We start from the raw sequence: 27,275 nt of genomic DNA, 5'->3' as shown, positions 1-27,275 counted from the left end.
AAAAACCACTGCAAACATATCCTTGATATTTCTGTCAATATGCCAATAAAAAAAGTAAAAAATATGAAACCATAATAAAGCTTAAAATTAACTTCCACTCATAAATGTATATCATAGAGCAAAATCTCTTACATATAGTTATATACACATGCATAAATATAAGTATTCCTTAAAACAATTTGTAATAGCAACATTTAAATTTTTACTTAAGCCCGGGCAGGCATGGCTCAGCAGTTGAGCATCGACCTAGGATCCAGGCAATAGGGGTTCGATTCCCGGTCAGGGCACATGCCCGGGTTGTGGGCTCGATCAATGACTCGTCATTGATGTTTCTATCTGTCTCTCTCCCCCTCCTTTCCTCTCTCTGAAATCAAAAAAGATATATTTAAAAAAAAAACATAAATTTTTACTTAAAAACCCATTTAGTCAAATTTGATCCCAGTAATAAGCATGTAGAAAAGTAGACCCCATTTCATATTCTTTAGATAAATTTTTAATTATTTCTGTTCAAATATAGGAATGACAATTGTCTGGTTTCTTAAGGAAGGTCAGTGTGTCATGTAGGGAGAGAATTCCCTATAAGAACCTCAAAAATTAACAAAACTCCACCATTCTCTTTTGAGGGCCTGAGTAAGCAGCAGAAGAAAATTGGACTTAAACTGGCCTTTGACCAGGTTTATTTTCTTCAGTTTCTAGACTGTACATTGCTCAGAGCCCTTAGGGCCATTTGGCTGATTACTAGGCTGTTCTAGCATTTGTGCATTCTCTTTTATGGAATAAATGGCCCTACTTTGCCTACCCAGTCAATGCTACAAAGCAAGAAGGTGGCAGTACATTTTATGTAGCTCCTGCTAATTTTATATCTTAAAAGGCTGGCTAGTTCTTATTTATCCTTTGTAAAGCTTTTATTTGAGGCAGAAAACCTTGCTCTCCAACCCATTTTTTGAGTGCCAATACACAAATATTCTTCACCTTTTGGCAAATGATCAAGTACATAATTTAATTAATAGTTGTGAGTTATAATTTTAACACTTAAAATATTTTTTGGATCTCTAATAATGTGAATGCATAAATGAGAGAGATTTATAGGCACACATTCAATTATTTGTAAATTATTAATGAAAATTGTTATTTTTATTGTAAATTATTTGAGAAAATACTTGCTCAGGAAACTCTTTTTCACTGATTTGCATTGGAGATGGGTTTACACTATTCTTTACATATTTCATCTTTTTCTGGCAACGAGGCCTTCTTCTTGGGTACATAAGTCATGCTGGACAAAGAATGCTTTCTAAATGTAGACAGCCTTCTCCTAAAGTTCCCCCCTGAAAAGAAATATAGGAGAGGGTCAAAACAACAATTTGATGCAGCCAGAGACAAGGTTATGACTACTGACTTTTGCATTCTAAGGACAGAATCACAAGGTTTAGTTTCATTGTGTAAAAAGTGAAGGTGGATGGTACGCTGAATATGATATGGCATGAAGCTGATCAAAAAGGCAGCTGTCACAACTATAATCATTCCTATAGCTTTTTTACGACTTGATAGATTTTTCTTCATTGAATTTTTAAGTAAGGTCAAAATGATCATTGTATAACAGACAATTATAATAATAAAAGGAATGATAAATCCAACAAACAATGACACATAATGCAAGACCAAAACATGATTTTTAGCTTGATTATCCTGTGGAGGCTCAAAGCACTTGGTATTGTTTTTCTCATCTTTGTAAGGTGTGGACATTAAAAATGGAGAACTGGTCAAAATCACAAAAATCCAAATGCCAACACACACAAATCTGGCTTTTTTCTGTGTAACCAAGTTAACGTTCTGGACTGGGAAAACAATTGCAATGCACCGGAAAAAGCTCATGGCTGTCATAAAGAAGATGCTACAATAAAGGTTAACATACAAGGCATAGGTGCTGAGGCGGCATAAAAAGTCACCAAAGAGCCAAATGCCTTTGTGAACATAATAGACCACGCGGAGAGGCAGTGTACACACACACAGTAGATCTGCTACAGCTAAATTAATCATGTATATTTGGAAGGCTGACTTCTCATGATATGTTTTAATGAGGACATAGAGCACAAAGCCATTGCCAAAGAAGCCCACAACGGAGATCATAGAGTACAAGGTGGAATACACTTGATTGCGGAAGTCATCAATCGTGTCATTGCATGCAATATTACTGGCAGAAGATACTGTCATATTTCCAACTCCATCCATGTTTCTCTAGGAATGTCTGCTTGATGCCTACAATATATATATAAAAAAATTTTGTCAATTTTTACCAGACCATACATAACAGGAGGTACTAAGGTTTCACTTTGTAGTGTCACTATGTATGCATTTTGACCATGGCATGAAGCAAAGGTGGTGGGGCAATAAGGAAGGATTCAACTGCACCTAGTCCCCAGGAGAAGCACACTTTTCCCTCTCCTTTCCACCCATGTTTGCCTAATGGACTTCCTCTTAATCTTCAAGACCTAGCCAAAACAGCTCGGCTTTATATTAAGTCTTATTACTCCAGTATTATTCTGTAAATCCTACTTTAAAGTGAATTTGTTTTTAAATTAGAGAAAAAGCTCTAAAAATAGTGGTTTTATAAATATGAATCTATCTATTAAGCTATTTATCATCTATCGCCTATTTATTGAAAGTGCACTGAAATCTCTTGGAGAATAAACTCTGGATGAAAATGTGTCATTCTCCCAAGAAGAGGGCTTCCTAGGTAACATCTGCTGGCTAATGTTCCTACCTAGGGAAAATAATTGGATTTGCTATTAATGGAACTCACTCCCCTGGGGGATAATCTTATTCTAGAATATGGTTGACTCTATTTAGAACCACAGATAGAGACATTTTAGAAGGATAGAGACATTTTAGAAGCCATCCAATTATTTTAATGAGGCAAATACAAAGAGGTGAAATGCATTTCTAAAATCCAAACCATAAGTTAAGACTCTGAGGAAAGACTTAGCATAACTCATTGGAATATACTTTCTGGGTGAGGGTATTGCAGCTGTTCATCCTTGTTCTCTTCCTAGACTCACACTCAAAGCCTTAACTGTTGAAAAATACATGACCATTTCTTTCATAACAAGAAGTTGTTACATGGTCTAGCCTAGTTCAATTATATCAGGACAGTTAATCAGGGCAATCAACAATCTCTGACCAGATAAAAATGGGGATAAGATAGAGTGGAAGGAGTGGTTTCTTTTGTGTTCCTCCAGATTCTTTTCCTTTAGTTTTTAAGAAGATGGGAGCAACTCATCAATATATAATATGGTAAATAACATTTGATTGAAGTCTAATTTGTTGGACTTTTACATAGCTCTTGCTCCATGATAAGAGAGGAGCTGGGGTTTGTAAGGCGAGAGAACTGCTTGAGCATGAAAGAACTGCCAGCAGTAGAGGGGACTGTTCTTGTCTCTGCATTAAGGACACAGAAACAAACAGCCATGATAGCAGTTGTAGGTGGGATATATCTCCCCAGGCTTACTATTGCTAGCAATTATATTTGCTGTGAAGATGTGTCATCTATCCATCCATTCAAGCTAGTTCCATTTTTTCCTTTCATTAAAAATGTTGGCATTATTTTCACCAAGAACTGTTGGTATATGATAAAAAAATTGAAGACGAATCATTCTGAGGGCGTATATCTTAAGACGATAGAGAAAAATGAGTTGATTATTCCTAATCTCTGCATTGTTTCTCAGTTTGCTTTCCAAGTACTTGCCTCTTTCACCATTTGTCCTCTGAACTCAGGTGTAGTTGTGGAAGAAAGGGAAACTGCCTGAACTTAATGTAGTCATTTTTTGTTAGCCTTGTATTGGGTTTTCCCCGAATAGAGCGGTGTTATGTTGTGAATCAGTAGGTGGTGCTGTTGAGATTTTTGATGTAGCCTTTGTTTTAAGAAATACACTTGAAGAGTATTAGATAATTACCATCTGCCCTTCCTACCACCATTGACCCTCACTATGCCCTGCCACAAACTCTTTCCAGAATAATTTTTCATACATTATAGCTTCCAATTATGTTATGTCCTTGCTCTAAAACCTTCAATGGTTCCTCAGTACTTTCAGAATAAAATCCAGATTCCTTGTCCAGATTAAGGCTCTCTACAGTTTGGTTGCAACTAAAGTTTCCTAGCTTCTTTCTCACTTCTCCCCTTTGCAGGTCCTAAAATTCAATGAACAACTATTTAGCTATACCAGGGCCTTTTTTTTTTTTTTTTTTTTTACATGTTTTCTACCTGCCTATCTTTATTCATGAATTTCTTCTTCTTGAAATGCCCTTTCCTCCATCTATGGGCAAAAACTATCCATCCTTCAGCTCAAATTATACCTTCTTGACCAAACCTTTTCTTAGCCTCCATCCAAAGTAATTTCTAATTTTTCCCTCCTAGGGAATTTTTAATCTACCTTGCAGATCAATGATTTGTATGCATGTGTTATCTTCCCTCATAGACTTTCTGGATGATATATAAAAAGGCATCACACACAGGGCTAACACATGTGTACCTTGCCCATAAATGCTCAATAAATGTTAGTTGAGTGAATGAGTAAATGAATGTTGGAACAAATTTATTATTTGAAATGATTATTTTTCATTCAAAATCACTTAGAGTTATCTTTTCATTCTAATATAATTAAAAACTTTTCCAGTCTCAAAGTCTAAATTCGCTCTGTTAAGTAAAGTTGCTTCCTAAAGTATTAAGGAAGGCACTAAATCATATAGCTAACTATAAGATTAAAAAAACCCATATCTTGATACAGAGTAATTATTTGTTTATTTGTCTGTTAAATATTATAAATACATTCAAAATTCCCAGATCTTTGAATAAAATATGCCAAAAAACCTGATAAAGAAATTAATAAAAACAAACAAAGAAACAGATGATCTTTATTTCCATTAATAAACTTCCCAGTCCTTACAGACAAAAATAAGTTTTCCTAGTAATTTCTATATTTAGGCTCAATTGTTTATTTTTAACTAATCAAGTCAACTGACTTAAAGTAGGCCATTAAAAAAGACTTTAAAACTCTCAAATAAATCCTAAAGGCGTAGGAATCATTTAGTCCAAGCCACTCATGTTACAGATGAAGGCTTTGCTTGCCTTAAACAGAATTTAATTCATATTTATAGAATTATTGAGATCCCCCAATAATGAGACCCATACTATGTGGATACTGAGATGTCTAATATCCCATCTCTGCCTTCAAAGAGCTCACAGTCTGGTAGGGGAGAGGAGTGAAGGCTCAGAAGTGTAGAGAGGTTACAATACATTATGGTAAGACTTAGCACAAAAAATGGTTATTAATTGAGTAATATAAACAAGTGATAAACATAAATGAAATTAATTTTAATGCGGATGATAAAGTTACTTTGTTAAGATACTTTGCAAGTTGAAGAAACAAGAATCATTTAGAAAATGGAGCCATACCTCTTTGTAGCACTGCAGTACTCTTCACAAATATTCCTGGTTTGTGATCAGTGCCTCTTATGATGTAATATCAAGTGAAGCCTAAACTGAAGTCATAATATTGAAAAGAAAGTTAATGACATTAGAAGCAGTCCAAAAGTGTCATGGAAGCTTAGCAGCCTTAAACACAGATACAGGATGTATGATGGGACATCAACGTTCTACTGACAGATTTAGGACTAGTTATTGGATTCCATGCTTCATTCTTTTCTCTCCATTCATTTTTATATCCCCAGGGGAAAAACTTGGAATACAGACTAGGGCTGATCATTGATGTTTGCTTCTGTGTGCACGTAACTTCTGTATCTAAAGATGAACACAGTATTATAAATACTTCTTTTGCTATGAAACCATGGTATTTTCCCTAAACAGTTTGTTAAAAAGTTCAAAGGGGAAATAATTTAGGAGTTCATATCCAAGGATCTAGTTTTTTAGAAAGAAGAGTTAGAACATAAAATATATCAAGTATATCTGTCTGGGATGTCTGAAGGACAGTTTTCTCTGAAGGAAGGATGGCTTAGAAGACCTTGGATACTTCTCCCTAAAAACTCATAATAGCAGTTATTGCTTATATCATTAATTTGGCATATATTATATACCTTTGGAGATCAACTGTTTCATAGCTTGTATAGTTAACCTTTCATGAGTGTCTGTCTCATCTTTTCAATTAAACTATATAATAAAATCTAACAAAGTATAACAAGTCTTCAAGAAATGAGCAAAGAAGGGCTTTCTTGAAACATTAGCAATCTGAACACTTTTCTTCTAAATTTGTGTTGCCCTAAGGCAACTTTCATCCTTGTTTGCAAGGACCCCAGAGGCTTGGCACTTTTCAATGATCTGTGGTTTAAGTGCCAACAAAATAAACATCTTTTTCCAGTTTATTCTTTGCTAATATAAACAGGCTGGAATTTTCCAAAGGAACTCTACTGAAAAAAAGGAAATCAAGAGGAAAATAAAGGAAATGAAAAAATATAAAACAGATAAGTTCTAAAACTAGGAAACTGAATCTACAGCTACAATATTGCTGTTTGAGTCTCCCCTGTCCTCCGATAATCATTTTTCAGGTCTTCTTCAATTTCTTTTCCCTCTCTGAATTGATATAGATAACCAATTACTAGCAGTCTGGGTGAAGTATGGGTTGCAGGTGGGAAATAGAATTGGCTTTTATATTTTGTTACTCAGACAGTAACTGTTTTTGGTTTAGCTTGTCCTAGGTCTCTGTAATCAATAAAGATATACTAATCAAACATTGAATGAAAATATCCTTTCTAATCCTAAAATTATGTGATTCCACTAATCTTACATATGGAGAAAATTAACTTTGACTTTTTCACAATTTTGTGTTTAGACAAACCTTGTATTTCTCCCTAGTGTGAAAAGAGAAAGAGGATCTATCTATGAAAAGTTTAGTATTACCAGGCTAATATACCAGTTAACCATTTCCATGGTAGCTGTTCAATTACAATTTGGCTCACTCACTACATGCACAAGTGAGCAAATGTTGCATTGTCTGGGTAACAGTAGCATTTCTTCAAGTTTGGTATTCTGAGGTGTCTTCTGTGCTTTCTTTAGTAATTTTGAGCTTTGTACCTAGCAAGCACTTAATACTTTCACTCCTTTCCTCCTTTCCCTTTTCAGTTTCCTTGAGGACTCTTGTCTCTGACAACAGTTTCAGCAAGATTTGATTTCAATTATTTAATTCAGGAGTTACTCAGATCTTTTATTTGGTTATATATAAAAACCCTTGGTTTTTACCCTTTTTGTTGCTCAAGAGCTAACTAATGCCTATAATCAAGTCCCAACCCTACACTTTAGGCGAGCTCCTCCACAAACTAGCCCTAGCCTCTTAGCCAACCTTCTGTCTCATAGAGAAAAGTGTTAATGGAAGAGGCCAAATAAGGTTTACTACCTGGAGAAAGAAGAAACCCACTAGTAAGTACTAAAGAGGGCTTAGGGCTCTCAGAAAGAGAACTTTGAAACAGTTTGTGGCATCTTTTTGGATGTGCAGTTATCTCTAAGATAGCTATAGAATGAAAGTGACAGCTTAGTTATTAGAATAGATTAGGAAAGCTTGGTTCAGGAACAAGGTTACCCTGATATGCTAGTTTAGAATTCTGATTGTTTTGACAGGCATATCCCTTGAATGTAGTATAGTGACTCACCAAAGTAGGCCAATATCCTTGCTTTTTAGAGCAATGATTTTATCCTGAGACCATGTCTTACAGTACCAAAGTTTAACTTCTTTTTATTTTATCCTGTCATCATTTAAAGGTGTGCATGGTTTCTATCCAATACATTCCCCTCCCTGGGCCCAATTCCAGCCTTGCCTGACTTGAACCATCTTTTGAGTAATGAAACATCTATTTTGAACTTGTTATTTAACCAATCTAAACAAATCATAAACATTTTTGTTTCCTTAAAAGTAAGATCTTGAGAGGTAGTCAAGTATACTTGATATATCCAACAACTCTAATCAAGGGAGATGCCAGGGTCAAGTTTGATCAGCAGGGCGAGCGATGGGAGTTTGCTTTCTAACATTTGAACTCTAAAATGATCTTAGGAGATAACCTTAACTCTGGTTTCCAGAAGACTGTGAGAAAATTTCCAAAAATGGACAAATAAGAGCAGCTGTATTAGTCTAAATCTGGGGATTTAACATTATTAATTGCACTTTGTTGGAGTAAAACAAATTACAAATATTTTTACTTGGGAAAAAGGACTCATTATGTTGGTTATTAAAAGTGCAAGGAACCAAAGTAGTTCACATTGGAGGAGATAAGTGAAAATTTACACTGAACCTACTTTGTTTCCTAAAATATAGGAAGACAATGGAAAAATTTAAAATTAGAAAACCCCCCACATGGTTTATTTTAATGTCAGTTTGTTGGTTTTACAAAATGTGCCTTTTGAAAGGTAGATATAGTATTGAGGGGGCGGTAGAAAATCTCTTCAGTTAACATAGTGGGAAAGCAAGAGGGCTAGAGGTGTTTAAAATTTCACAATGAGATTATAAACTTTTTTTAAATTTTATTTTCAACTACAGTTTACACTCAATGTTATTTTGTATTAGTTTCAGGTGTACAGAAAAGTTGTTAGACAATCATATATTTTACAAAGTGTTTCCCTGGTATTTCCAGAACCTACCTGACACCATACACAGTCATTACAATATTATTGACTGTGTTCCCTATGCTGTACTTTACATCCCAAGGACTATGTTGTAACTACCCATTTGTACTTCTTAATCTCTTCACCTCTTTCATCCAGTCCCCCAAGCACCCTCCCCTCTGGCAATCACCAGTCTGCTACCTGTATCTATGAGCCTGTTTTTATTTTGTTTGTTCATTTTGTTCTTTAGATTCCACATATAAGTAAAATCACATGGTATTTGTCTTTCTCTGACTGACTTGTTACACTTAGCATAATACCCTCCAGGTCCATCCATGCTGTTGCAAATGGTAAAATTTCATTCTTTTTTATGACCGAGTAATATTCCATTGTATGTATATACCTCAGCTTTTTTATCCACTCATCTATTGATGGGCACTTGGGTTGCTTCCATAGCTTGGCTATTGTAGTGAAATAAATATAGGGGTGCACATATTCTTTAGCATTAGTGTTTTGGGTTTCTTCAGGTATAGTCCCAGAAGTGGAATTGCTAGGTCATAAGGTAGTTCCATTTTTAATATTTTTAAGGAAACTTCATACTGTTTTCCACAGTGGCTACACCAATCTACATTCCACCAACAGTGTATGAGAGTTCCCTTTTGTCCACATCCTTGCCATCACTTGGTGTTTGTGGATTTATTGATCAGAGCCATTCTGGCAAGAATAAGGTGATACCACATTGTGGTTTTAATTTGCGTTTCTCTTATGATTAGTGACTTTAACCATTTTTTATATGTCTATTGGCTATCTGCAAGTCCTGTTTGGAGAAATGTCTATTCAGGTCCTCTGGCTGAGATTATAAACTTTTTTTGTTATAAAGTTTAGGATTTGAAAAAAATGCCCAAATAGAAAATCTTTAGTTTAAGTTTTTAAAATAGGAATGAGACCCACATAAGTTGCAGAGCACATATTGTATGTTAGGTCAAATTGCTTCTGTAATAGGTTGCAAAGAGAAAAAGAGCTTGTTTCTTATACTGTTTATTGACTGTATATCTAGTGATTTGTAATTGCCTCTGTCCTTTCCTTGCTCATAATTCTTGAAAACTACTTAAATTTTCAATCTGAGAGATCAATGTAGACAGGTATTGCCAAGCAGGCAACACTCACTGAATGATTATAGAGAAGAATTTAAGAATTACCTTTTATGGGAATGGACAGACTTGGTGAGAGATGAAGCAAAACAACTCTGCTTTCACTGATGGACCCATCATCCCCGTATTTCACTTTGAGATTAATTTTAGTTCTATTCTATAACATCTCTTATTTACAGCAAGATTTATGTTTTACAAATGAAGACATTTTAGTTATACTAAACCACTCCTTCAAGAAAGGAGAAAACCTCAGCTTAGTTTTCTATTGAGAGAAGGTCAATGCGGTCATGGCAGCAAAAATACAATAGTCTTTAAGTCAGGATAAATCTGAGCTTGATTCTTGGTTTCTCCACTTACTAGCAGTGTGAACTTAAGCGTTACTTATCCTTGCTGATACTCAGTTTTCTTATCTGTAAAATGAAGATAATAAAGGGTAAGAGACAGCAAAAGAATACCAGAGACAAGAAGAAAACAAACAAAAAATTGTAGTATTGTACAAGTCAAAAGAGCAGTTTTAAGAAAGAATGTGGTCCCTGATTTCAAAAATTTCCCAAAGACCAAAGAGTATCAAGTTTAAAAATGGCAATTTGATTTGGTAATTAGGAAGCCAGTGGTGACCTTGGAGAAAATATTTTCAATAAAGTATTGAGTTTAAAACCAAAATACAAGGAAAACTTTAATCAGACTTTTTGGTTTCCATCAAAAAATTATCATCAATAAGAAGAGAAAAAGGATGAACAGACGTATATTAATTTTCTACTGTTGTGTAACAAATTATCACAAACTTAAAATAGCACCCTCTTATTTTTCCATAGTTTCCATGGGTCAGGAGTTAAGGAACAAGTTAGCTGGGTCCTCTGTTTAGGGTCTCACAGGGCTGCAATCAAGTCAGAACTGTGACCTCATTTGAGGCTAGGTATACTCTTCCAAGATCACTGGTTGTTAGAAGAATTCATTCCTTGTTGTTGTATGATTGGGGTCCCATTTTCTTGCTGACTGTTGGCAGAGAACCACTCTTAGCAACCAGAGGTCACCCTCAGACCCTTGATGCATGGCACCCTTCTCTTACAACATGGCTGTATGCTTTCTTCCAAGACATGAGGAGAAAAAATCTTTCTCTTGTAATATTTCTGACTTCTAGACCTCCTTTTAAAGGGCTCACCCTATTCAATAGTCCCACCCAGGATAATCTACTTTTTAGATAACTGAAAAACAACTGATTAGTACCCTAACACAAGAATGAAACCCTCTTATATTTACAGGCACAACCTACACTCTAGGGGAGGAGATTATACAGGGCTTTACATACGGGGGTAAGAATCCTGAGAGCCATCTTTGAATTCCACCTAACAAAGAAGAAATGCCTAGAAGGAATTTCTACAGAGGAAATGTGGTCCAAAGCCAAGCTAGAAAAATCTTCAAAAATGTAGTAGCCATGGAAGTGTGGACATATAAATACAAATGTAAGGATAATTGGTTAAGATGCTTCAGGTGCTCGTTATTCACAGATTACATGATATTGTACATAGAAAACCCTAAAGACTCCACCAAGGGTCTACTAGATTTGATAAATAAATTTGGCAAGGTAGCAGGATACAAAATTAACATTTGAAAATTGATGCCATTTTTATCCACCAAAAATGAACTCTCAGAAAGAGAAATTAAACATCCACAAAATGAAATGGAACCCCACAGTTGGGGAGAACATATTTGCCAAGGATACATCTGATAAGGGGTTAATTTCCAAAATATACAAAGAACTCATACAACTCAACAAAAGAAAGAAAAACAATCCAATTAAAAAATAGCCAAAGGACTTCTCCAAAGAGGACATTCAGATGGCCAAGAGACATATGAAAAAATGCTCAATGTTGCTAATCATCAGAGAGATGCAAGTTAAAGCCACAATGAAGTATGACTTCACACCTGTCAGAATGGCTACCATCCACAAATCAACAAATGACAAGGGCTGGTGAGGATGTGGAGAAAAGGGAGCCCTAGTACACTGCTGGTGGGAGTGCAGACTGGTGCAGCCACTATGGAAAACAGTATGGAGTTTCCTCAAAAAATTAAAACTCGAACTGCCACTTGACCTAGTGATCCCACTTCTAGGAATATATCCTAAGAATCCCAAAACACCAATCAGAAAGAATATACACACCCCTATGTTCATAGCAGCACTATTTACAATAGCCAAGATCTGGAAACAGCCCAAGTGCCCATCAGTAATTGTGTGGATAAAAAAGCTCTGGTACATTTATACCATGGAATACTATGCAGCTGTAAAAAAGAAGGATCTCTTTCCCTTTGGAGCATCATGGGTGGACCTGGAGATATTATGCTAAGCAAAATAAGCCAGTCAGAGAAAGACAAATATCACATGATTTCTCTTATATGTGGAATCTAAGGAACAGAATAGATTGACGAACAACGTAGGACCACAGACCTGGAAGCACAGAACACACTGATAGATCTCAGAGGGAAAGTGGGAAGGAGGACTGGAAGTGATTAACCAAAGAATTTTTAAGCATATATGAACAGCCCATAGACACAGACAATGGACAGGTGGGGGCCTGTGGTGGGGGTGGAGGGCTGTAAGGGGGGAAGTGGGGGACATCTGTAAAATCTCAACAACAATAACAATAAAAAGATGCTTCAGGTGGATGTTCATTTAATCTGAGATACTTTTTTTTTTCATGGCAAGGTAGGAGGGAAACAGTGTATTCTGCATATAAATGCTCCAACAAAAAGGGATTGTCAGAGATATTTGCCTTGAGTCCAGGTGAGATCTCCAGGCTAAATTATAGCAAGAGCTGGGAATGCAGCTGAATATTTCCAGATAAAGGCAGAGTTTTGCAATGCTGAAAGAAGCTCTTAAAAAGGCACACATGCCACTAAAAAAAGACCCTATGGGGAAACAGAAGACTATCCAGTTGCTCTTTAATGTGGAGCAGCAGACTGTACCTTATTTCCTTGAGTGTTACAGAAAATGCAGTTACATTCTTCTCAGGAATACATACAGTATTGAGACATTGACAAGAACCTCCCCAGGTATCTATTCTTAGTGAATATAGTGAATTGGAAGTAGTCTCTGATAACATATGTAAATGGCACATTAAAAGTTAATTTAATTTAATTGAACAAACCTCTTCTGGTTTTTATTACACAATTAATGGCTTATTATTTTGTCATAAATAGAATAAAATAAAATGTCTGTTGAGCCTTGTCTAAATTACCTCAAACTATTAAATATTCAGCTAAACTTAGGTTAAAACTTAAAATTTTAAAGGCTAAGGCTGATAAACGGTATTGTTAAGTTTAATTTCTATATCTAGAAAGATATTGGTAAAGATTCAATACCAGTTTATATTAAATACTAAGAATTATTAAGAAGAAATTAAGTTGATTTTGTAAAGAGAATAGCCCATCAGCCTGATTTAAAACTTTAAATTCTATACTTCATAACATACTCAATAATAAAGCAAAAAAAGATGGTATAACTACAGAACTTAGTACTTTATGCCTAATATTTTATTATAGTTATTCATTCAAAATATTTTCTAAGCCTCTATTATTTCTATTTATCTATTGGGCTTAACTCTTCTTACCTGAAGCTCCTTAGGACAGGCAGCTTGTCTCACTCATTTTTGTGTTCTCAGCAAGCTTAGCTAGGAGTTTGAGACATGGTAAGCCCTCAAAGGTGTTACTGACTGGCATTGAATTGGACAAGCTTACACTTGAGAATGATAACTGATCTGTGTTGGTCTGGTACTGATATAACTGTATTTCACAGGGTTGGCCTTGGCCTACCACTCTTCGTAATATCCTTGATAACAGACAAGAAAACAGAATCATTATTTTATGTAGATGTTACCAACTCAGGGAAGTGGGGGTTATAATTCTGAATAACTTTGGAAAATTAAATGAATTGGGAGATGTAACTAAATGAACACTCAACAAGTTTGTTAAATACTAGCCAGGAAATGTACCGTTTTGCTGTAAGTAGAGCTACAGCGAGAGGGAGAGATAGAGAGAGACAGAGAGAAAGAGAGGAGAAATGGTGGGAGGGAGTAAGGAAATAAAGAACAAATAAACTAGGTATAAGGATGGAAACAAGCTTCAACTTGTTCATAAATCAGCAGTGAGGAGGTAGTCCTCACTAAACACCACCTTGATCATACCTTCCACCTCAGAATCTCCATATTGCCTGAAGGAAAAAAATGTAAATTTCCTTACACTAGATTGTACTAAATTACTTCTTTGAGTCCCTTCCATTACTGTAAATCTGTTGGCATAATATTAAATTTGCTTCTCTGAGGCGTATTAAATTATTTGACAAATACTACCAGTGATACCTGAGCACTCTTTACAACACAAAACCGCAGGACAAAAGTTAACTTAGCAGTATCCTGGTGTTCAGGTTTTCATGAGGATTTGAGACAAGACATAATCACTGAGTGACTCATATGAGAAGGGTGAGGATTATGTTCCCACACAACTGTTAGGTGAACAAGTCAGTAAAAGGGAAGTGTCAGGATACTAAAAACAATTCTTAAATAGTGATACTCTGTTGAAGAAGTTTTCAGAAGTGCCTATAAAGTCTCTGTTTGGGATTGAATCACCTAGTTTTATACAATGTCAGAGCCAGAAGAGAACTTAGAAAACATCAAATACAACTGCACTCCCTTAATCACTCACAAAGATACAAACAGAATTAGTGACAGAGCCAGGATGCCTGACTCACAGTCCAGTGCCATTTTCATTACACCACACTATTAAGTTTCAGATTCTACAAGACCTGTCACTAAACAATGACATAAGACAAACTCATATACTGGTACAAATCATAGCAGTTGAACAAACAGTTATGTAGTGGACTACATAATAAGCCAAGGATTGGTGCATTTCTTTGTTCTTTCTTTGGTTATAATATGGCAATACTGCTTATTGAATGTTAGAAATTACAGCTTTCTTTAAAAATGTTTTTTTAATCCTCACCCAAGGATATGTTTTTATTGCTTTGAAAGAGAAAGGAAGGAAGAGGGAGAGAGAGAGAGAGAAACATTGATGTGAGAGAGAAACATGGATCAATTACTTCCTGTACATGCCCAAATTGGGGATGGAACCCATAACCTTGGTATGTGCCCTCATGACCCTTTGGTGCATGGGAAGATGTTCCAATCAACTGAGCCACACTGGCCAGGGCACAGATTTCTTTTTAATTTTCTCATTTCTATTCTGTTGAGTCTGCCCTTATCATTTATGCCAAATTATTCATCTTAAAGCACAGTTGTGATCTTATCACTTCCCTTTCAAAGGTCTCCAGTGACCTATTAAGTTAAACTTAAAGCATCATTCAAGACTACAATAATATTCTTTCTTAACCTTATAGAGTCACTTTCCAAGGTTTATGACTTATTTCAATAGTGTTTAACAGCAATGGTGTAAGAGAGAGAAAATTCAAATGCTTAAATTGATGTAAAGTTAGAGGAGTCCTAGAACAAATGTTATGGAAGAAAAATGGGGTAAAGGAAGTTGAGAATGCTACCTAAAGAATGATTAAAAGTAAAACCATGAAGAAGTTTAGCAGATTGGGAGAAAATGGGTGGACCAGGAGACTGGAAGATTCATTGAGATTTAAGAACTGGTGTAGTAGCAATAAGGGAATAAAAGTACTGAAAGCCTAGGAGCTTATGGTCAGAGCATGTACACTGGAGTTTAAGATTTCAATTGTGTGCTGATAAATAAGGCTCCAAGTATGACCATGGAATGAGCAACCAAGGTGGAATGTGAATGGATGTTTTTCCAGATAAGATGATCAAGAAAATTTGAAGTCAGTTTACTGGGTTGGTTGTTCAGATGGAAGATGAATTTACCAGGATTTGCAGTAGAAAGGAAGATTGCAAGCCAAATACCATAATATTCAGTGAATTAAGGAAAAAGAAGACAGAGCTCAACAGATGATGACATTAATAAGAAGAATTAGAGGGTAGCATAAATGGATGGTTTGTGCATTATGACAGAAGGGTAATGATTTAAAGTGGCACCAGGGAGTTTTCTGGTCAAGATGGCAGCATATGTAAATGCGGTGCTCAAATCCTCCCACAGCCACATCAAAATTACAACTAAACTACAGAACAACCATCATTCAGAACTGCCTGAAATCTAGCTGAAAGGAAGATATACAACTAGGGATTTAAAGAAGCCACATCAAGACTGGTAGGAGAGGTGGACACATGGATCAGGCTGGTCCCACACATATGTGTGGTGGATAAAAATCAGGAGGTCCTCCCTGAGGAGCGAGAGGTCCCAGCCTGACTCCAGGTCTCCCAGTGTAGGGTTCCAGAGCCAGGAAGAGAAATCTCCATACCTTCAGGCTGTAAAAACTAGCAGGGATTGCAGCTGAAGGAGACAGAGGGCTGCTGGAGTCCCAGGTGTTCCTCATAAAGGACCTGCCCACATGGACTTACTTGGACTCACTCCCTCTGAGCTCCAAAACTGGGCAGCAGCTTAAAACCCAGAGACACACAGGGAGTCTGGTATCACGGCAAGAGCTGGGGCACAGCTTTCTCCCAGACAGAGGCTGTGACTACTTTGTAACTGCCAATTTGTACTCTTAATCCCTCACCTTTTCTACTAGTTCCCAACCCCCTCCCACCTGGGAACCATAAGTTTATTGTCAGCAGTCTACTTTTGATGGTGAGGACAAAGTTTCTTTTAGGGCAAGGAGGTGGTGAGAGAATTATTTGAAGAGGTTTAGTATGTAGGAGCATTTACTTATAATGGAAATAGTGTTCCAGAGGGCAAAGTGAGGAAAGGGTTAGTAGAAATGTTAGATGTGGAAGAATTAAGAGGGAGGATGTACAGGTTATTCTCAGGATGTTAGAACCTTAGAAAGCAGTTGACCACAGAAGTTGATGGTTCAACTACAAGATTCAATTTTCTGTTTCTACTTACTTGTGTTTCTACTTGTTTTTATTCTTTCTTAGACTAATTTCTTTATTAGTCTAATCTCTACTACTAAATTATAGACTTTTTGAGGATAAAAACTGGATATAATTAATATGAATAGTTTCTGTAGAGCCGAGCAAGGAGCATTACACTTGGCACTCAATAAATGCATTACATCAGACTAACTCATTTCAAAATTGCTTTATTGAGGCACATTAGATGTATAGTTCATTTGTTATATTAATTTCTTGTTTTTCCTTCTACTAACCCTTTCCTCACTTTACCCTCTGGAACACTCTTTCCATTAAAAGTAAGTGCTCCTACATCCTAAACCTCTTCAAACCTCTTCATACTTTTAAAACAGTAACGGATTTTTTTCAGAACATCTTACTAAAGCAAAAAATCTTAAAAAAAAAACTGTATGAGAGATAAATTTAAATTGCTTGTTTCTCATCCAACTAAAATGATATGCAAGCCTGACAGCAGAATTATGATTTACACTGGATCAACTGAGAATGGTTCCAGTAGGTTCAACTTGATTGCAATGTCCTTGAAAACAGTGTTTATATCTTCATGTTTTCTTTTTTCTATTTTACTTCCCTGTATACTTTTCCATGTTTCTTCTAGAGTGGTTAGCATAGTGCTTTGCATATCAGGAACATATGGATGACTAGTGAAATTCTTTGTTTTTTTCTTCTAAGAAAATATTATTGATCCATGTTAGTAAAATGTGTCCTTTGTTATTCCAAGAATAGGTGCCAGTTGAGCCAGAGTGGTCTTTATGATCCTGTTCCAATTAATTTTTACATGTTAAAAAACTGAATTCTGAGGGTGATAGTAGAATGGTTATGACTTTCTCAAGAGCACATAGCTAGTAACAGGGTTGGAACTAGAACCCAGGCATTACAGTCATCAGTCCAGTTGTGCTACCACACTTTTGCCCTAATACCAGCTCTTCCTTTTGATCTCCCTTCATCAATAACAAATTTTTCAGATAGTTAATTGAGGTTGTGAGAGTGCAATCAAAATCTGTGACATGCAAATATTTGGTATTTAGTTTTTTGCTTCTCTCCTTCCCTTCAAGAATTTATCAATTTCCATGGCATAAAAAGATCATTTTCACGTGAATAACTCAAAATCTCCCACCTTGGCCAGTGTGGCTCAGTTCATTGGGTGTCGTCCTGCACATTGAAAGGTGGCCAGGAGATTCGATTCCCGGTCAGGGCACAAGCTTGGGTTGTGGGCTTGATCCCCTGTAGGAGGCGTGCAGGAGGCAGCCAATCGATGTTTCTGTCTCATTGATGTTTCTCTCTCCCTCTCCCTTCCTCTCTCCTTAAAAATCAATAAAAAATCTTTAAAAAAAATTTCTTTCTCAGCCACAAAATACTCACCTGAACTTTAATCTCATTTCAACTGCCTATTAGATGACTTTTCTTGGATCACATGCCTTGTTCTCTGTTTCAAACGCTTATAGACAAATATATGTTTTTCCCTCCAAAATCAACTTCTCCAACTGATTTTTTTTTTCCTGGACACAAGTAGTCTTCCAGTCACTCAGGCACAGAACCTGGTAATCATATTTGATGCCACTCCAACCTGATCTCATCCCTCACATGCAAATTCCAAGTTCTGTTCGCCCTTTTATTGCAGTGTCTCCTGATTCTCTTCCACCAACTTAATTCAGGATCCTTATCGCATCATTCTTTGGCTAGTTGAAGATACTTGAACTACGTATTCTCTTTCACCCTTACATGTAAGGTCAAAGAAGTGAACTTGGCAATTTTCTACTTATAATTCAAGATTCAAGTTGAAGTTATCATTTTCTACAGATGCTCCCTGATTCATGGTTCTATTATCTTATTTTTTACAGTGCTGTAATTACTCTTTTTGCTTACGAATCTGTCATACCCATTTAGATGGTGAGCCCATTAATGACAGTGAGTCTGCTTTATTAACTTTTTGCTCTCTTCCTCTCCTAATTGAGCAACTTTGGAAGAGTAACTCTGTGGTATTAGGTGCTTTTGCGTAATAGAGTATTTAACGCCCCAGGGTGGGGTCTACGAAGCCTAGGGAGAAGTATGTTTTTGTGTGGAAACATAGGTGCTATTGTGCAAGGATCTAGATAATCATGTAAAGTGGAAGTGAAATGGGGACACCTGTAGGAGGTTAGAGTCTATTAAGAAACACTGAAAAATCTAAAAGAGTATAGGGGAACATGGCTTGTGAATGGACACTATAAATCACTGGAGAAGAAAGGAATGAAGGTGGGCAGATGAATCTACACATTTAGAAAGAAGTAGAAGGCAAAGAGCTTAAAACAAAGAAAGGCAAAAGTATTCTGGTGGAGCTGAAGGAGAGTTCAAACGTGGCCTAAACCAGAGATTGATAGAATCCAAAGACTGGGTGAAACTAATGATGGGTGTTTTTTAATTCAGCCAACAGGAGAGACTGAACGATTAAATCAGTATTTGGATGTATTTTTATGACTCTAGTAAGTTGAATGACTCCTCACGACTTCCTTTACCTTTCTAGTAAATGTTAGCATGCACCGGATGGCCTGCATGTATTGGAGAACTGCCAACAGCAGTGGGGTGATGAGGGCAGGGCCAAAGCAGAAGAGGAAGTGGTGGAGGTTGCAACTCAGGGCTCAGCTTTCTAAGGCAGATACTTCTTTCACTTTTGCTGAGCAGTAGCAAGATGCAGAAAACTTAGTTTTCATAAGGGTGCAGCTCATGGGGCCCTACTTTTATTTGGTCAATTCCCCAATGCCTTTTTTCCTATTCTCCATATATCCTATAATTGTCAAATGAAAAAAATTAGTTGTGCTCTTCAGCCTATAAGGCTGAGCTCAAGGAGGTGAGGGAAAATGTCTCCCCCCAGCTTTACTGAGGGATAATTGATGAATAAAATTGTCAGATATTTAAAGTTTATAATGTGATGATTCGATATGCATCTACATTGTGAAGGGATTCTCTCCAAGTTAAAGAACTGGGACAATATTTTATTAATTCTTTGATATAGCAGGTATTTGTTACATGGATACATGAGTGGAGAATCAGCAAATATGAGTATTTTGTAAACAATAAAGCACTATACAAATGTAAATTTTTATGATTCTCTTTCTTGCTCATACTAGGCTGAGCTTAGGTTCTACTTCCTGACATCAACTTTGATCACCCCATTCTACATTCGTATCTCTATTCTTTGAACTTGTATTGTGTTTATAGTTTGTACCAACAAAATGGCAGTCAGCATCCTAATACTTTGTATTGTATCTTTTAATGTGTAGGAATCTTGTTTTCCTAAGTAGATGATTTTGAACTACTTTAGGACAGATAGAAAAAGTCCAGCCTTTTTTTTCTTAAGCTTTGTGAATTCAAAGCCTAACCTATCACAATGTTTCATACATAGAAAAATATGCAATATATGTTAACTGAGCGATTGGTTACTGATTGACTGCAGCAAAGCTACACATCCTCCATGGAGCTTTAATCTATAAACAACCAGGCTTGTACTAATGACCCCAGTGGCTCTCCTCCATGTAATAAAGATCTCAGGTAAAGGAGTAGAAAGACCCTCCTGTCATCACTTTAGCCTTATCACAATAAGTAGCTTTTTCACTTGGCCTTTTCAGGGATATGCTTAGCAGCATCCTCAATGGTATTAGAAACTACAGGGAGTTGATAGTGCATTGCTGACAGTTCTAAGATGTTTGTTCTCTAGTAGCTTATTCATCCTTAAGGGGAGAACATCACATTCATCAAATTGGGTCACTCTGTTGTCAGTTGGATTTCAAACACAGGACAATACCAAGTCCAAAAAGAACTTAGACTATGGCATTCCTAGCTAATTACACAGTGTGCCCCTTGCATAGTACTGTGACACAAATATTTATTCTGTGTCATAAGAATAAAGTGATGCATAAGAAGAGACTTGAAGATAAATGCAAGTCACAAAATGGCGATAGGTATCTTGAGGAATGCATGAGTGTGGGTGGGAATGCACAGTGGAAGAAGAGGTCTATCTTCAGTCCACATGGTATAAATATGTTATAGATAGCTTACATACTTTTGAAATTGTGGTAAAGCACTAACTAGAGGGCCTACCTTCTTCCAGGGATACCTGTATAAGTCTCTAGTTAATTACCAGAAACTTGGAATCCCTGTAAATTCTGAGGCTATTGCTCAGAGCTGACTCTAAGGCCTGCCTATAACTTCTTGGTATTCAAATGCCTGGATCTTGGAAGTGAAATAATTATTTTCTAGGAGATTGCTTTTTATTGAAGGCAATCAAATTCAAATTTAGGTTAAAATTCAAATTCAAGCAAACAAGAATTCAAATTTGGTTAAACAGAAGGGTAACAAATTTGGAATGAAAAGAAGCTTTTAATATCTTCTGAGGCCTGAACTTCATAGGAATTACAGAATAAATACATAAGATGTGTCAGAGATGTTTCAGTGTTATTGTTAGCTTCATTCCATGTATCATGTTGAATCCATGACAACAGAAAGACAATGCTGTGTAAAAACAGAAGCTGTTAACATGAAATAGATGAGAAATATTAACAAATCTTATATTATTAGACATCTCAAAATGTGATTCCAAACTGGATTTTTTTCCTTTTTAAGGAAAAGTGGTTGATGGAAAATAAAAGAAAGCCTGACTATGTCACAGGGCTCTAAGTCTAGCCCTCAGCTCCTTTTCCTTTTCCATCAGTCACATATCAGTAGGAGCTCAAAAGTCTGGGATATATTGATTCAACAAACACTCTAAGTAAGATAATTACAGCCTGGCCAGGCGTGGCTCAGTGGTTAGGCATCGACCTGGGATCCAGGAGATCGAGGTTTGATTCCCTGTCAGGGCACATGCCCGGTTTGCGGTCTCGATCCCTGGTCAGGGGCGTGCAGGAGACAGCCGATGGATAACAACTCTCTCATCACTGATGTTTCTATCTCTCTCTCTCTCTCTGAAGTCAATAGAGATATGTTAAAAAAAAGATAATTACATTTTATCCATCAAAAGGAAAACCAACTCTGTGTTTAAGTACTCACCCACACTCATGCACTCCTCAAGGGTCTATATTTATTCTTCTGTTTTGTCTCTTTCCCCCTATTTCTAGTAGGGCCCCTCCTTCACTTCTCCCAAATATTTATAGATTTTTCTTTCTATTTTCTCTCATATAAACTCCCCCCTAAGTGCAGAAGCAAAACCGGTGGGACACAAAGAATTGAGGGATCATGATAGGATGGGATGAAATGAGTAAGCAGGATAAAGAGCTTTGTGGTGCATGACTTATGTTTAAACAGTGATCTTCTCTACCAACCTATAAAGAGTTCTCAATTGAAGGCAAAAATAATTGTCAGTTGATGGTGTTTTAGTACCAGTATTGTAACATGAATTGATGAATTAAGATGCTTAGATTTATAATCTGGTTAAACTACTTCCTCTGTTGCCTTTTTCTATAAGGATAATGATGTGCCACTATCTGCTATTAGTCTATAAGACTTCTTAGCAGTTATATTTCCTCAATGCAAATCAACAAATGGTATTCTGACTCATGAACCACTTTTGTAGGGTTGATTAGCATGAATCTGTCTCTTGGAAGTTTCCTCACCCTGATTGAACTGGAAAATATGTTTCTCATTGGCTTTCAAATCATACCAGGTAGACATCCAAGTAGCCTGAAACCCAAATAACATTGATTTGAGGCATAAAAATAACTCTAGGTCTTTGTATTTTATGGAGAGACACATGCATTATACCTACCTACATATTCTGGGAACCTGATTTGTATTATAACCAAATCTGTGGTTGGACATGTAGCTTTGGGACACAGCAGTGAAATATTGTGTTACATTCAGAACTTGATGTAAAACTTGTTTTGATCCTTAGCATTTAATCCGAAGAACAATGGACATAATGGAAGTAATAGCTAATGAATAAACATGGATAGTGTTTTCACAGAAATACTCCTTAAATACTACTCTTAAATATTTTATTCCTTTCAAAATTAACATTGAAGCTTGCACAAGTATTGTAGAGTTGGTAACCAGAGGTCTGGATCCTACTGGCAGGCTGTAGGAGCTGGATGAGACTGCTGATACTTAGAGTGAGGCTCCTGGTCTAGAGGTATAGTGCTGAGAGCAGAAACTAACTGGCCCTGCTCCCTCCACATGCTAGCAAGTTTGTTGTGTATTTTATTCACCTGGAATGGACTTTAAACAAAACCCCTTTGGATGGTGGTTTATATTTTCAAGTTGCTTTCATATTTATATTTATTATTTTAAATGATCTAAAAATATTCCTATAAGCTCATTGCTACATTTGATAGACTAAGAAACCAAGAAAAACTGATGTTCAGTAACTTGCCAAAGAACACATAGCTGATTACAAGAAAAAACTAGGATGAACTTCCAGTTTTCCAGGCCATTTCCTTTCCACGGAAATCAGAGCAGCAAGGTAGTTTAGAGCAGCCACTGTTAGGATGCAGAGTTTATGACAGAATTCAAACTGTAAGATTGCTTGAAGCAAAAATTTTCTATGCTTGCTTATATCAGAATAACTTAATATTTATTGAGTGCTCATGGTGTTTATGAAGCACTATACTAGTTAATGTTGGGAATGGGAAATTTATGAATAAATAACTTGATACCTTCCCTTAGGACACTTGGTATCTTTTGAGAAGAAGAATTGTATTTCTGTTGCAGGGTAGTGAGAATCTAAGAAAATTCCTAAGCAGGTTGAATAGGAAACAGACAAGAAAATTAAACAAGGCTAAACAGTTTGGACAGCTTGCAGCTGGCTTGTAAGTAACAAGTTATTATCTTCCCCAAACCAAGCACACATGAAGGAAATGGTTAAAGCCTCCCCAACTAGAGAATGCAGGAAAGGAGGGGTTAAGGGAAAGGGAAAAAAGGCAGTTTTATTTTACTCCCTAAACAAAGAAGCCAGCAGTCTCAGGCTTGGAAAGATAGAATTGCCAGGTACTTCTCATGAATTCTGGGAAGGCCACAACAAAGTGAAAAAGAGACCCTGAGAATTAATCTTTACCAAAATATCTGGCAAAGGAATTTTAAAACCTATAGACAAAATGGTATAAAATACTAAACCTCTGCCAGGCAGGGACTTCCCAAATTACTTGGGAAGTCCATCTGCACCTTATAAATTTGCTTGCCTTGCTTATTTGATAAATTTGCTTCCTTTGCCGCTTTAATAAATTTGCTTTGCTATAACATAATCATTTGGTATCATTAGTTTTAAGTCTTTACTGAGAGACTGACAAGAACCGAAGAGGGGACAGCCCTCTCCCTCCAACTCAGGGGGGTGTCCAATAACACCTTTTCTGGTGTTTTGGGGTGCCTATAAAATTTCTGTGGCTCTTATTTCTTAGGAACCTCTTCTCCCTCTGGCCTAAAAATGTAGGCACTGCACAAATTTCAGTCCTTGGTCATCTCTTAGATTTGCTTTCTAAGTTGAGCCATTCTTATGGCCTTGGCTATCCACCATACTGCCCCGATTTAACTTCAGCCTGTACCTCTTACCCATCATTCACATTCAGGGCCATTATTTCCAACCATCCATAAGACATTGCTTCTTGGAATTTTTGCATCTCTTCAAACTGAGTAGGTCAAAACAGAACTACTCATGTCCTAACCTCCCTATTTCTATCCTCGAATTACCTATTTCTAAGAATAGTAGTAGCATCATAGATCTCACAGGTCCAAAATTTCAGAGATATCTCTGACATTTCTATGCTGCCTATATCTATCTAATCACTCACCAGCTTCCATCTATTATTCCTTTTAAATGTTTCTTGAGTTCCTCTAAAGTCCATTTCCACTACCATCAACCTAGCCTAGAGCCTCATTAAATTCTACTCCCATCTCCATTTTTCTCTAGATGTAGTCAGGACTGTGAAACTCTGTCAGATTCATCGCCTCAAAATGTTTTTCATCGCTTATTCAGTTTGCTGATAAGATTTCCCATTAAAAAGTGCCTGGAACTCAATGTCTAATAATCTTGTCTTTAATTTCTATCCAAATTCATTTTCTGTTATTCCTCAACTCAATCCCTTTACGTAGCCAGATCAGGTTCCTTGGTGTACCCTGCAGATATACCTGTACGTTCCTCAAAGGCAGGAACTACCACTTAACTTGCTTTGTGCCACATACTGTATTGAGCTTAAGCAATACTTATTTAACTGGATTGCAATGTATTTGAGAGATTTTAATAAGATCATAAGAAATAACAAAATGAATCAAAGTAGTCGTACACACAGAACTATATTTTTGGGGAGATTATGATACTTACCCTCTATGGTATTAAATGCACAAGGTTGGATATGTACTTTAAGGATCATTGCTGTTCCCTTAATTCCTTATTATCAACAAATGATGCACCAAAGGCAAATTTATAATTTCCTGTACCATGGAAAAAAATCTTGATTTTATTATAGATAACTAGTTCCTAGACACATCAAAAGTTTGATTAAAGGTAGGAGGGAAAATGTAGTAGAAAATGAAATTAATAGTTCTAGATTAGGAAGATACAGAAATGCTGGACTGAGACTGGACTCAATCTGCAAACTTTCTTTAACCTACCATTCTTTTGGGGTTCACTGGGTCCCAGGCTGATTTATTTTATTTGCAGGAACTGATGGGCATACAATGCAGTCCCAAGTCCAGGTTTAGTTACATTTTGTTTTTGAATAATCACCTGATAAATATATGGTGTCATGGCCTCTCTCTAGATTTCAAAACAATCAGACTGCTGGAAGGCAGAACAACTGAATTCAAAATTCAAGGATTTTTCTTTTTTTAGTACAGATGGAACCCACCAAAGCATTTGTTTACCCTTGAAAACAGCTTCTTTGCTGCTAAGTAGAAGAATGCTCCTGGCCAACGATTTTGATTAAAATGTATGAAGTGTTGGCTCTGTGTAAACTTGGTCTACATCAGATATTTCTAAGATACTAAATAGATCATGCAATTCCCTTATAGTTCTGAGAGATTTATACTTGCAGTCTCTAGTCATAACTTGCCAATTTCTGGTTGTGTGGTATGTTTCCAGAATATTTCTTAACCTCTCTATTTCCTTATTTGCAAAACAGGGATAGTAACACTTACCCTGTCTAAATTGCACAATAGTGAGAGGTTCAAGTGGGATAATGAATGTGAAAATACATTGTGAAAATACCAGATAATGCTTTACTGGTTTACCTTCTGCAGTCACTATATATTTTCTTTCAACATTGAAGGAAATTGCCACTACAGATTAGAGAAACTCCATGAAGCCCTTAAAATAGGATTTTAAAATATGTGTACCCTATGTATTTTGCCACATTGAGCCCCTACCTAGCAGAAGCACTGAGTAGACTGATTAGATTATCAAATTTCTGACCAATAAATAAAGCAGAAAGAATTCATGCTGGCAGCCTAATTTAAAGAAGGTAAGGTAGATCCCCAAATTCCCAGGAATTTGCTAAAATCAGCATAATTTTACTACATGCAGTTCTGGTCCTAGCACTGAAACATCGAATCTCCTTACCTGCTAAGTTCAAGGTTGACACTTTAGGGTCCTTTTGCATTCACTTTCAGAAGCAAACTTCAGGTCTTCAGTACATCCAGTTTACCGGTTTCTTGGACAGCTAAGCAGTCATTGGTGATCTGCAGAGTGAATCTAAATAATCTGGAGGGTCCTGAAAGCGCACTTCATTCACAGGGCTCCTGCTCTTTTGGCAAGCTTCTTTGAAAAGATGGGCTGCTGCTGTTTTTAAGAGCAGAGAGGGTAGGGCACATGCTAGCCAATGTGTACAGATTCTTCTTCCTCTTTCAGATTACTCTTCAAACTGTTTAAAGCACGCCTAAGTCTGGCTTCTCTGGTGCCAAAAGGGGGAGGGGAAAGAAGAGGGAGGGAGGAAGAATAGAAACTGGAGACTTGCAGGTTATTGTGTGTGTAAATGAGCTTTTATCCCTAGCTCCAGCAACAGAATCTTCAGGAAATCACACAACTGCTCTGAGATAGGAAGCAGGAAGGAATATATTCTGTCCAGCTTAGTTCTCTCTGATTTTTATGACTTGGGGGTGGTTAGACTATTTGTAGACGGAGAAAGATAATCCTACCAGTATACAGTAATCTAACTGCCATTATGTGAAACTTGATTTTAGGCAAGATAAATTCATTCTCCCTCTCCCTCTCCCCCCCTCCCCCTCCCCCTCCCTCTCCCCTCCCCCTGTCCCCCTCCCTCTCTCCCCCTCCCTCTCTCCCCCTCCCTCTCTCCCTCCCTCCCTCTCTCTCTCCCTCCCTCTCTCTCTCTCTCTCTCTCCCTCCCTCTCTCTCTCTCTCTCTCTCTCTCTCTCTCTCTCTCTCTCTCTCTCTCTCTCTCTCTCTCTCTCTCTCCTTTCCCGTTTTTGACACTTGTGACTCTATCCACATTCTAAAAAGCCTTTTCCTTCCAGGTGCTTTATGTCCTGAAAAATAATTGCCTTAGTTTGAACTTAGTTTTCTGAAATCCCCATGACAATACATTGCCTCCACTGAATTAAAAGTGGGTTGATTTCTGTCACACTGAGAAT

General features: G+C 36.8%; 1 protein-coding gene across 2 annotated transcripts; it reads right to left on the bottom strand.

The window, feature by feature from the left end:
* Nucleotides 1–413: 413 nt before the first annotated feature.
* CYSLTR1 (cysteinyl leukotriene receptor 1) lies at nt 414–26,564 on the bottom strand. Of its 2 annotated transcripts, XM_016207251.2 has the most exons (4): nt 26,248–26,564; nt 10,108–10,160; nt 5,450–5,535; nt 414–2,256 (listed from the first exon to the last, which is right to left on the bottom strand). In XM_016207251.2, the coding sequence occupies exon 4, from the start codon at nt 2,227–2,229 to the stop codon at nt 1,210–1,212; it is 1,020 nt and encodes a 339-aa protein (XP_016062737.1). In that variant the 5' UTR covers nt 2,230–2,256; nt 5,450–5,535; nt 10,108–10,160; nt 26,248–26,564; the 3' UTR covers nt 414–1,209. The 2 variants fall into 2 exon arrangements, with proteins under 2 accessions (XP_016062737.1, XP_016062736.1); XM_016207250.2 differs by lacking the exon at nt 10,108–10,160.
* Between the last annotated feature and the right edge of the window lie 711 nt (nt 26,565–27,275).

The sequence above is a fragment of the Miniopterus natalensis genome, chromosome X (assembly GCF_054644295.1).
Source record: "Miniopterus natalensis isolate mMinNat1 chromosome X, mMinNat1.hap1, whole genome shotgun sequence".
Lineage (NCBI taxonomy): Eukaryota > Metazoa > Chordata > Mammalia > Chiroptera > Miniopteridae > Miniopterus > Miniopterus natalensis.
The sequence above is the reverse complement of the archived record's forward strand: the minus strand, read 5'-3'. Positions and strand labels throughout refer to the sequence as shown.

Coding starts and splice junctions, on each gene's coding strand:
- CYSLTR1 (XM_016207251.2), bottom strand. CDS start 2,229: ATGGATGGAGTTGGAAATATGACAGTATCTTCTGCCAGTAATATTGCA.